The 12,416-nt window shown below is 48.7% G+C and overlaps 1 protein-coding gene across 2 annotated transcripts in view; it reads left to right on the plus strand.

The window, feature by feature from the left end:
* Nucleotides 1–2,923: 2,923 nt before the first annotated feature.
* TBC1D8 (TBC1 domain family member 8) overlaps nucleotides 2,924–12,416 on the plus strand; it is a 51,685-nt gene continuing 42,192 nt past the window's right edge. For both annotated transcript variants that reach the window (XM_054212688.1, XM_054212693.1), the window contains exon 1: nucleotides 2,924–3,061. In XM_054212688.1, the coding sequence (XP_054068663.1) occupies nucleotides 2,935–3,061 (127 nt within the window). In that variant the 5' untranslated portion in view covers nucleotides 2,924–2,934. The remainder of the gene's footprint in view (nucleotides 3,062–12,416) is intronic.

Below are 12,416 nucleotides of genomic sequence, written 5' to 3' on the forward strand. Positions count from 1 at the left end.
TATATCAGAGAACATACAAAAAGGTGTGTAACTTCTCACAGCACCCTGTTTTTTGCCTAACAATCTACTAGATTCCTGTCCTCCCTGGTTTTATTCACCTCTCTAGATACCAGCATTATAAAAGTATTGCCTCCCAGGAGATTTCAGGAGATCTTCAGATGATCCAAATCCTGTTCAAATACTGGCTGTGGAAATAGCCAGCACATCGCTGCAGGACTTTCTCCATGAACATAATAAACCTTTTGTTAACTGTTGCCAAAGACTATCCAGTTAGCAGGTAGAGGCTGCGCCATTTGCTGATGAGACATATACGTGTCGGGTCTTTTTCCCCTGTTGCTTTTTGGTCAAATAATATAATAAGCACATTCAACTTCTTTCTGCAAGCCTTTTTGACCTGGAGGTTATTTGTGCCTGTTTCAGCGCCATTCGAAATATCTGGCCTGGCGTTGTGAGGGAGGTGGTACACGCCAAACACCTTCAGGCTCAAAGTGTCTCTGGCAGGTTCACGTGTCCTGCTGACGTCCATGGGGAAGGAGATCCTCGGGAGGTGGGAGTGAGGGTGGTGGTGTCCTAAAAGTCACAGGCATTTTGGCAGCGAGTGCCTGTCTGCAGCCTCCTCGGGATGTCAGGGAATGCTGACTACAATGCCACGTTGAGAAAGGAGTACGTTCTTACTTTCAGCAGATGTGTTTATTACAATATATATTACGAAGTGCTTTGTTTGACTCTGCCATCCTGGATCAGTTTGCCCTCATCTCATCCATCCCCCTTTTTCCCCTCTGAAGCCATTCCTCAGTGGTTCTTTTGTTTATTACCTTCCACCAGTTCCATGTGTTGGAAAAGCTGCTTATTTAAAAAGCATGAATGATCCCGTTTTGATTGAACTATTGTCAGGCCAACTTGGATGTGGTTACAAAGCCCGTGACTCTGAAGGAGTACTGTTGGTGGGGTTCAACCAGAAACATGTCTCAAGATATAATTAACAGAGGAAAGCGTGCATGACACTGATCCTGAAACCAGCTGCTTTACTCTTTTGCTTCCTCTCAAGCTCAAAAGCACCTCAAAGGTCAGCAATCTGCTTGGTCCTCTTCCCAATTACGTCTCAAATCAGCATGCCCAAAACCCAAGGTTGAATGTTAAAAATGCTCCAAAAACAGTAACAGAAATTAATATTCAAATATCTGAAAAGGGAAGAAATGTTCACCATCTCACTTTACCAAGCATTTAAACTTTCAAGACTTGTATGTCTTCAGGATTGTTTTGGGGGCAGGGGAAACCTCTGAGCTATTCTTATCCTGAAAGAGCATTTTAAATAACCCCCTCTTGCACCCTCATTAATTTTTAAATACATTGTTATGTGGTTGTCCATCATCTTCTCCTTTTAACAGCTTTTATTTTTATATCAGCCAAGGAGTACGCTCACAATGCTTGCTTGCTGTTCTATGTATGGAAACGAAATCATTACTTTACTTCAAACTTGTAAAGAACGCGGATCACAGTGTTTACTAAACTGCAGCTGAGCACAGAATTTGCCTGCTAAATATTCCCACTGGCAGCTGGAAACCAGTCCTCATGGTCACCTTCCAAATCCCAGTTAATAATTACTGCTGGCTGTGCTAAGTAGCGCGCTGCAGCATCAGTCCCTTTCACAGAGCCGGGAAGTTCATAGATCACATAACAACAGGCTGAGCTTGATAAAGTGAAGCTTGGGTCGTTTTCCATAATCAACAATCCCTACTAAGAGGGATCTTTGCCCAAATTATGTGATTTAACTCACAGTGACTGAGGGGGGGGTGGTGGGTGGTCTTTAATCCAAATGAAGAGCGTGTGAGGTTTAGCTGCTTGCCACCGCAGTGGTTATAAAGAAATTGTTTAATATTTGCTGTTGATCGTAAGCGGAATGCGACTGAGGGAAAGTACGTTGGTCATGTTTTAACGGCAGTCTGGGTTCCTGAAAATGCCAAACGCAGTGCCAGTGGATTGCCGACGCAAGGTGCTGCGGCAGCAACCAGCCGTGCAGGTTCACAAACGATCCTACCGCCCAAACAGCTCAACCGCAAGCAGCGCCCGATTATTTCTTAAATGAGAAGGAAAAAAAAACAAAAACAAACCAACAAAAAAAAAAGAAAAGAAAAGAAAAGAAAACAAGCTGTAAAAATTAAGATTCTGACTTTTCAGTTGAGATACGAAGTCTGAGGCGCTGGCACTCAAACATCAAAGCAGGTAGCTGCGGGCTCACGCTTTGGGCTGTGATCGAGAAGGAAACAGGAAAGCAGAGCGCCTCCTCCCCCCCCCCCCCGCAGCCGAAGCCGGGGCACCCTTTCCTCCCCGCCGGCCCTTGTGAGACACAGACCCACGGGTGGGTCGGTGGGGGTGCGGCACCCGTGGGGCACATGCCGAGTGCGCCTGCAGGAGCTGGGGGGACCCGGCGGCCGGACCCGCCGTAAGGAGCCGGGTGCCGTCGGGCAGCGGGCTGCTGCACCCCCGGGTGCGGTGCCGGGGGGCAGGGGGGACGCCAAGATCCCGGGGTGCCGTGGAAACCTCAATGTGCGGGGCTCGGGGCGCCATGGGACCCCCCGAGAAGAAGAACCGGGACCCCACTCCCCGTCCCTCCGCTCGTTTCCCCCCACCCCAGCCGTAACCCCCCGGCGGCAGAGCGCGCAACGGCGCGGATGGCGGCAGCCGCCGCACAAAGCCCCCGGCTCGGCGGGAAAGGGCGGCCCCGCACCCGGGCTCCGCCTTCCGCCCCTCCCCGGTGGCCGGGCCCGCACGGAGGGAGCCGGAGCCGAAGCCGGCGCCGCGCAGCCCGCGGGGGGCGATGTGACCCGGGCGGGCGGGGAGCTGTGCGGTGCGGTGCGGTGCGGTGCGGAGCGGCGGGGGGCAGGCGGTCTCGGGGGGCGGGAGGGGGGAGAAGAGACTCGGAGCCGGGGAAAGATGTGGCTGAAGCCCGAGGAGGTGCTGCTGAAAAACGCCCTCAAGCTGTGGGTCACGCAGAAGAGCAGCGGCTACTTCATCCTGCAGCGGCGTCGGGGGCACGGAGACGGCGGCGGCCGCTTCACGGGTACCTGGCGGGGCGGGGGGGGGGCTCGGCGGGGCGCCGCGACGGGGCGGGCGGCGGGTCGTCTCTGTGTGTATCTCCCCCCTCCTCCGCTCTGCCCCGCGGGAACTTGGCCGCGCCGGGGGGGACCCGGGAGGCGGGAGCGGCCTCTTTGTTCGGGCCGCGGCGGGAGCCCCTCGCCGGTACGGCTCGGTACTGCCCGGCTGGGAACGGCCCGGCCCGGCCCGAGGGACAGCGCGGAGCCCAGCGGCCGGGGGTCGCCGCCGGCCCGGGGCATCGCGGCTCCCCCGCCGCGGGCGGTGCGGAGCTGCCGCCGGCCGGGCCGGAGTGTCCTCCACCCCCCCCCGAGTCGCTTCGGGAGCAGCTCCGTGCTTCTGTACCCTTGAGCCACTTTTATGTCCCCGCTCCGTCCCTTCCCGGTGGCTTTCTTGATCGGGGCTCAGGGCAAGCTCGGAGCCCGCAAGCCGCCGTGCGGAGTGGCCGCGCCTGGGGGGAGCCGCCGGGGCATCGGGGGGCTGCAGCCCGCGGGGACCCGGACGGGGACCGGGCGGAGGTTGCTGTGCCGGGCGGTGGGGGGTGGAGGGATGCCGGGGGGCTGCTGGTGGCACCTCGGCTGGGCTGTCCCCCTCTGCGCCCCCCCCACCCCCGGCCGGCTGCGACCTGCGCTGGGGCTCCCCCCCGCCATTTATATAATGGGAGTTGTATAGATACGTATAGGACTTCTGACTTTTGGCCGATACGTACATTTCGGGGCGGGGGGTTGTTCATTTAGTGTGGTGGAAAAGTGGATTCTGATTTATTTTTTGCTTTAATTACGCTACGGCTTATGTGGCTGTGGATGAGGCACGCTGTATCCATGTGGCACTCGAGGTATGAGTAGTGAGGGCTGCATGTGAAGAAGGAGGATCACGCTCTTCCCTCGCCACAGCATAGATCTGGGAATAACTCCAGCGAGAACATGGTGTTAGGCTGCGACGACGTTGTAGAGTCACCGAGTAAGGAATTTGGGCCAAGCTTTTGGTTCAAAGACATCAGCAACTGAATTTGAACACACAATTTGGAGAAATAATACAGTTTAACAGCATGATTCTTACTTAAAAGCAGTTGAGGCTGGTTTGTGCCGTTTAAAAATCAGAATTTTTGATGGTGACTTATGTATTTGAAAGGATGGTTTTCACATCTGTTTTCAAAGTCAGTATTTTCTATGCAGTTTAAGAAGCTACGTTACCATATTTGATATTTATTTTATTAAAACCTTTTGCTCTGAACCGTTGACCATTGCCACTCGGTAATACTGCTTTCTGCATTATTCCTTTTTTTTTTTTTTTTTTAAAATCAGAGCTTGTCCTAGCTGTGGAGTCATAAAGATCACAAAACTTAATTGTGACTTGGTAGATCAGTGTATTAGTAATGAAATGCTAGCCCTGGTAAGGTTAATGGAAGTTTTGCCAGCGAGTTTAAAGAAACCTTTACTCTCATATTTTCCCCAGCCCCCTGCGTGGAAGTCATAGGCCACTCTTTTGTGATTGTAAGGACGATGTGGATTAATTTTCAGAGTTAAAAATAGCTGTTTACAGCTGCTTGATTTAGGTCCAGGACAATCATGAGGTTCAGATCCATGAATGTTAACTCCTCGTGCCTGAGCTTTTCACGGCAGAAATTTGCAAGCTTAAACCAAACAAACTGCTTTTCTCTCTGGTTAAGTTTCAGGTGAATCATTCTGCTGAATCTACAGCGCACGGGCTTGCACAGATCTCTTCTGGCTGGCAAAAGGAAAGCCGCTCCTGTCTCAGACAGCATTTTCCAAGGGAACTATGAATTCTGACAGTCTCTTAAACCATTTGGAAATGTTTGTATTTAAAAGGGCTTAGAAATTAGAGCCCTGTAACCCAAAAGGAAGTGTGCGGGAGTGTTAAGCGTAGCTGGAGTTAGACGGATAGCTTAAATTTTTTTCCACAGTTTTCAGTTGGGACAAGCGAAATGGAGACCTGTACCAAGGAACAGTTGGGCTTTGCTGGTAGCTGTTTGCGTTGGGTACAAAGCTTACCTCCTGATTCCTGCTTTACATGACTATAGAGGCACTTTATTAGTACCTGCTTTTTCCAAAGTGACAGATACAAAGGGCAGTTAAGCACAACCATATTTCAGAGTATGGTCCACTAAGTAAGTTAGCAGATTTTGTTTGTTTTACTGGGGAAGCAAAGCTTAAGTGAGAACAATATCCATATCTGTTTTCTTTTCCCTTTAGTAACTTGAGCCCTGGCCAACTGCAATTAAGTTTGATGGAAAGGTAGACGTTTCAGAGATGGGAAGATCCTGTACATGAAAGCAGGTGCCGTGGTAAAGGAGAATCTCATAGCTGCCCCTCCGGTGAGGAGGAGGAGGCTGTGTCTCCTCAGGCTGCGTTAGCCCCAGGTGGGGTCAGCGGAACAAAAACCCCCCGGGAGATGAGATTTCATAAGTAAAGAGTGTAGAGGGGGCAGTGGACCACCCATGACATAATATGCTTTAAAAAGGGCGGAAGGGTGCGACGCCTGAGCTGCCTTTGTGTGTTACTACAGCATGGCATGTGCACCGAACCTACGTGAGGACGTCTGTTTTATGGCCCTGTTCTCATATTTGCGTGTCTCATTTTTTTTCTTCTAGGACACTTTTCTCTCCTTACCAGGGCATTTTATCCATTTCGTAAGAGTGAGTTAGCACAGCTAGAGGGTATATTTTATGTGGATTTGGTTCCTGACGGATGAACTAGAGAAGATCGCTCACACGAACGCGCTTTTCTTCCGTATCTACGTTTCTTTCTTTGAGTACTGTGTTTCAGTCAGACTCTGAGCAGATGTTTTTTAGGAGAGAGGCTATATTTACTGCTGTTATTTAATTTGCGTCCTAGGGCAGTTACTGAATGCACGCTGGGCTTGCAAACAGCGGGTGCAAAAAATGGTGGAGGCTGCGTTTAACTCTTCATCACCTGACCGGGGTCATTCTGGTTGCCAACTTTCTGAAGGATATGCTTCTCAAGTAAATGTTTAACTTGCCACTTTACCTGGATCTCTGCTTGAGAGCTCTGTTGGATCGGAGACTTATGAAGGAAACTGATAATGTTTTAGAAATACTTTACAGAAACTGAATTATAATTTTTTTAACTAATAACAAATTTTAAAGCTCATTTTAAGGTATGGATTTTTAAAAATCACTTAGCTCAGCAATTTCTGTTGGTTCTGGCTTTTTTTTTTTTTTTTCCCCCCCTATTGGAGACCTCTTTAGCTATCCCTTCAAAAAGGCTTGTGAGGTAGCCATGATTAACAGGTCAGGGTTGGTTTGATTTGGTACTTGCTGATATCTTTGGCTCTGAGGTTACATATCAATGATAAGCTTGAGGTGCCACCAGTAGTCAAAAATACTGTCAAATCCCTTACGGTAGAATAGCGCAAGATGGTTTGGCCTGTAAGCGAATCGCTACTTTAATTTTTATTAGGGGATGTTGAAAGCTTCAGCCACCTTCCTGTTTGATTAGATTAGTTTTGTGCGTTTTGACAGCAAAACTGCTTGTTCTGGGAGGTGTTGGGAATGATTTCATCACGGGTGCTTGGACTTGAGAGTAGCTTTTCCCTCCTCCCAAGCAGCTAGCTTTGCAGCTGCTGTTTACACAGTACTTCACATTGCACGCTCTTAGTATATAAAAACCCACTTAGGATTCTTTTAAATACTTGTGAGTTTTCCTTTTTATAAATAAGATTAAATAACACTTCAAAAGGAACTCTTGTTTCAAGCAGCTTTTTGTCTTTACTTTTTGAGATACAGTGCTTCCTTAACTTCTTGCTTGAAGTAGATCAATAAAAGATTACGTTTTGTTCCCGTTTTACCTGTGTTTTTAATTTAGTTATGATATTTCCCCCTACTATTCTTCCAGCCTCCATTTTCAGCTCGGGGCACTTTCCAAGCTGGATGTGGTCTTACCTCATTTGCAATTCGCAGAGGATGAACATTTTCAAAATCAATTAATTTCTCCTTCAGCTCAGGTAAACCTTTACAGTTCACAACTTTCAATATAAGATAATACACTGGCAAAAAGAAGCATCTTCTGTATACGAATCTGAGTCTTATTATTCCTTTAATAAAACTAAGTGTGGTAGGCATGATAAATATTCTTCCTTGAGCTATATGCCAGTAGTTGACGTAAACCCCCATCTTAGGATTTTATGTTTTCTTTTCCATAGAATTCTTGCAGGGTGATAGCTTTTGAACTGCTATATAGAGCGCCTCTTGGTTGTGAATGGAGATTTGACTAGTTACATGAGAAGAGCTCTCTTCCTAATTTTCCCCTTGCCTGGATTTTATTTTTTGACGCATACAGGAAAATAACTATTGATAGACTCTGTCCCTTCTCTGGAAATGAAAAAAACAAAAGATCTTTTGCTGTTTTTTCATGCTTTCCAGTCCAAACAGTACTGTAATCATTGTAAATACATCACCAATAGGTAGCCCTTTGCACCTCCCAAGGTCTGGGCAAATAATTTCGTAATAGAGTCTACTTCAGAGAAAGTAGCAAGGGGACCACAGAGGCTGAGAGTTCCCACTACTCAGACGGGGAATCCGTATAGATTGCCCCTGTTCATTACACTGTGGCAGGAGAGGGTCAAAAATATGGTGAAGACTTGGATTTTTAGTAGAGAATGCAAGTGAGTATCCCCATAAACTTCTTTACCTTTTGGAGGGGTGAAAAGCAAAATGACTAGTGTATTAAAAGATCTGTCCCAATACAATCTTCAAAACAGCTTGCCTTTTTGTCTTAAAATACGTCCAAGATACCAGAACAAGTTACTGATAAAGGCTCAATCTGAGCTCTAATAAAAAAAAAAAAAAGCAGCAGCTTTTATTTTAAATGCAGCAGACTGATGAGAGGAGCACACCCCAATAAGGATGTTAATAAAAGATATTGGTAGTTCTCACTGTCTGTATTCATGGTTTTGTTTTCTTAAGGAAGAGCTCTCCCTGAAGCCTTGCACAAGGAGAGGGGGAAATCCAAATACCTTACTGAAAGCTTGGACTCTTGTCAAAATGTTATCTAGCCTTGCCCACAGCTGGAATTCAGATCAGCAGGTTTCCCCCCCCCCCCTTTTTTTTTTTTCACCCTCCTTATTTTACTGTAACATTTTTTTAAGGAGAATGCATGCTTATAAGCTCTTTCCTGAGAGGGTGACTTCTCCGTCAGAGCGCTTGGCTGGGAGGCATGAGCTGGAAGGAGGGATAGGAGCAGGAGGGCTAGGCTCCTACCTGCAAAGCCCGGCACCCCAATTCCTGACCCCCCAGCTTTCTGAGCTCTGCGTGCTGCTGGGGCTCCCTCTGCTTGCCTTTATGGGGTGGGTTTCCTGCTTCTAAGGCACAGCTGAGGTGGGTAAGGCAAAATGCGGGTGCTTGCGTTGAAATGCTGATGTGTTAAATACTGGTATTAAAGGAGAGGATGTGCCTATGGATGGAGAGAGGGGTCTGGGTTTTGTCCGCTTAGAGACTGACCGACCACCAGCTTGCGCAAAACTAATCCAGTGAACAGCTACGATGGCTTTCTAATTTCTGTGTTGTGGAGGCCAAACAGCACAGAAAAAAGCAGGACAATCACAGCGTGGTTTGGGTTGGAAGGGGCCTTAAAGATCACCTAGTTCCAACCCCCTGCCCTGGGCAGGGACACCTCCCACTAGACCAGGCTGCTCAAAGCCCCATCCAGCCTGGCCGTGAACACCTCCAGGGATGGGGCATCCACAACTTCCCTGGGCAGCCTGTTCCAGTGTCTCACCACCTGCATCATAAAAAAGGTCTTCCTTATAAAATAATTGACAATGTCTGTGGTGGCAGGGTTCAAATAACGCTAGATCAGTCTCCTCAGCGTTATTTACAGCACCCACCAAAAATGAGAGAGCCTTTTTTTCTTAATATTGCCCCAAGTAGTGCTCTGTGTCTGAGTAATTTATGGGACTGCAGCAGCAGCTTGTGTCCCACCTTCTCAGCTGTTTTCAGGTGGAAAATGGTTTCAGGTATTTTCGCTTGTAACATGAGAATCAAAGCATTTGGCTCTTTGGCCTTCGGGGCTATAAAAATAGGCTCAGCCTGACGGGGACTGATGGCAGAGGACTGAGATAAGCAGCTGTGAGAGCCCTCCCGGGGCAGCGTGCCCGCCTGGGGAAGAAGCCTGTAGGGAAGCAGCAGAGGTGAGGAGAAATAACTGGTGCCCCAGGGCTGCGGCACCGTTTCTGCCATCCCAGGAGAGCGGGTGCATAGTTCAGCTCCTTTCTCTTTCCCCAGAGTGGTCTTTCCCTCCCCGCATGGTGGTCTGATGCTGGAGCAAGATCTCAGCATCACACCCAGGGATACGGGAGTCACGGGGACCACGAGACACCGAACTCCACAGTGAAATGCCCAAACTCCCCTCGTTTCTCATGTCCAGCCTCCGTGGAGCACTGGGACCAAGGAATAACGATTAAACAATTTGTTTCAATTAGTTTCTACATGCCAGATTGAAAAAAAAAAAATCCAACAAAACCCAATTTACCTATTGGCAGTATTTGATCTGGCAAAGCCCATATTAGAAGTAACGCAAGGGCTTGAATGTTGCTATTTCCCCGGGTGAATGAATGCTTGGAGCATTAGGTCTTTATGCTGAAATCTAACGTTGTCTGTGCTTATCTTCAAGTGTGGTGAGCCCTTATCATTACAAAAGAAACACAGCCCTCCTACCGCCCTTGGAGGAGTCCTCCTTCATCCGTTTTCTTACGTACTTACCCAAATAAGTTCTGCAATTTATTTTTTGGTGGGGGAAGCCTAATAAGAAATACTCTGTCACGGGTGCGGTATTGTATCAGAACCTGTTTATATAATTTTGCAGAATTCAGTGAAGGCAGTGTGGCTGGTATAAAGCCAAGATGAGCTGCTGTCATTAGTGGCCTTGCATAACTGACAGTGCTCTTACCAGCAAAAACGTGGATTTTAGGGAGGCCTGTGTGAAGTAACAACCTGTTAAACATCTGAGTTTTGAAGGTCTAGAGAAATCAACGAAAGACCTGTGAAAGACCTAGAGGTGTCCCCAGAGGTTTATGCTGGGGGCCACCACTGGCCAGCAGTAGCTTCATGCTCACTGTCCTGGGCTGAATCCTACCTTGGTGTGGCTCAAAAGCCTCCACCCTAGCCTGTAACACCCGGTGCCTGCGGGATGAGTGGTGCTCTCCGGCTGGGCTCTGGGAGGTGAGGATGAAGGCAGGACCAAGGTGGTCCTCAGTGCATCTCAGCCCTGGGTCTCACCTTGTGTTGCGGTCACCAGTTAGGGCTCCTAGGTGGTGAGGTGGTTGAGGTCATGTAGGAGCCAGATTTGTAACCCCCCCACCCCTCTCTCAGCAGAGACATTGCTGCTATGGAGAGCTTCAGAGATGCTGCACAGAGCCAGGTGAGCAACACCTGCTATTTGGAGTGCCCTTTTGGCAGGCTGAGGTTGTCTGGGTTGGTGTGAAAACGACCTTTCTGCTGCAGCTAGACAGTGGGGTGGTGGGGGGCCGGGGAATGGGGACATCCACGTGTCCCTCCCTGTGTTTTGCTGCCTGGTGGTGGGCTGCTCATTCAGCCATATTGCTCGCCTCCTCTAGCGCGGCTAATTGCTACCGCCGTGGCTATTGTGAGACTCTAATTGTTTGCAAATCATTGCGAGATGGAGGAAGCCATGTGAAGAAGTGTAATTAGGATTCAGGGTTTGGAGTGTTCTCTGCCTCAAAGAGCCGAGATTAATTCTGCTTTATTGAAGCTGTTAGTTCAATTTCACTGTCCTAAAAAAAACCACCCAACTTTATTTTTATGATCATCTGAATTGTTTGATTTGCTCTTTTCTCCCAATTCACATGCCTGAACAGCTTAGAGTGCCTCTTGCAGCTATTAACTCTCGTTGCGAAACTGCATCTTCTGGGAAGCAACCTGTACTGTGAGCTCCTTCCGCTTCCCGGGAAGAGCTTTGTCCTTTCGGTATAAAGTATTGGTTTCCGGGCTTGTTTTTGTTTCAGCCCCCAGCTTTCTGATGGAGGACCAGAAGTAGCAAGCAGCAGTGAGCTCCTGAGGATGAATCCAGAGGCTTTAAACTTTGTGGCTTTGTAGTGGAGCAGGAGCCTGGCAGGATGCTGGGCTGTGGCTGAAATCACAAATCCATCAATTTGGTGGTTTTGTCTTACAAAAATAAGCTAGTCTGATTGAAAAAAAAAAAAAAGGTATGAGCATTTAAAACAGGGCTTTGGCATGATTCAGGTGAGCATAGCCCACCAGCTGCCCTTCTGCACAGCCCTGCAGAGCAGCCACCGAGCAGTCCCTGCGGTCCCTAGAGACCGTGCAGTGCCACCACTTTTCTGACCTTCAGAAGTGCCAGGTGCCTGTGTCTGAGAGCAGCCTCAGCTTTGGAGGACCTGAGCATCTTGGCAAACTGGTTTGGGTCTTGTACTGTCGTGGTCCTCTACCTGTTTCCTTGGAAGGGGAGTGCCTCTTCTATGAGGACAGGCTGAGAGGGTTGGAGCTGTTCAGCCTGGAGAAGAAAAAGGCTCTGGGGAGACTTATAGCACCTTCAGTACCTAAAGGGGGCCTACGGGAAGGATGAGAAGGGACTCTTTGTCAGGGAGTGGAGCAATAGGACGAGGGGTAATGGTTTTAAGCTGGAAGAGGGGACATTTAGATTAGATACTAGGAAAAAATTATTTGCTGTGAGGGTGGTGAGACACTGGCACAGGTTGCCCAGAGAAGCTGTGGATGCCCCATCCCTGGAGGTGTTCAAGGCCAGGCTGGATGGGGCTTTGAGCAGCCTGGTCTAGTGGGAGGTGTCCCTGCCCAGGGCAGGGGGTTGGAGCTGGGTGATCTTTAACGTCCCTTCCAACTCTAACCATTCTGTGATTCTGTGATTTGGCAGATATGATTCAGGCAGGCTTTGTTGCACCCCTCTCCAGCTGTGCTGGTCTCAGGTGCAATGGAAACCTCAAGACCAAAGAGAAGTAGAAAGGCAGTTTTGTCTCTGCTTCAAACTTCCCTAGGAGTCGATTTGCTTGTACAGTGGCTGAAGCTGTTCCCCAGGATGCTGGAGACACAGGCTGGACTCTGTCTTCTGTGTGACCCCTTTGGTTTTGTGGGAGAGGGAATAAGCACTTGATTTGGGAGGTTCAAGGCTGTGGCACATGGGTGGGCTGAGGTGGCTCCTCATGGGCATCTGGCCAGCTGTTCCCCAAGTTTTAAAACTGCCATCAGAATTTCTTATCAACTAATTGCAGATACCGCATGTTACTGCTTCTTTGAACTACATTGACCTTCACTCCCCGCTTTATGAGTTTATGAGTTTGTGTTAAACAAA

Source organism: Rissa tridactyla, chromosome 1 (assembly GCF_028500815.1).
Source record: "Rissa tridactyla isolate bRisTri1 chromosome 1, bRisTri1.patW.cur.20221130, whole genome shotgun sequence".
NCBI classification, from domain to species: Eukaryota; Metazoa; Chordata; class Aves; order Charadriiformes; family Laridae; genus Rissa; species Rissa tridactyla.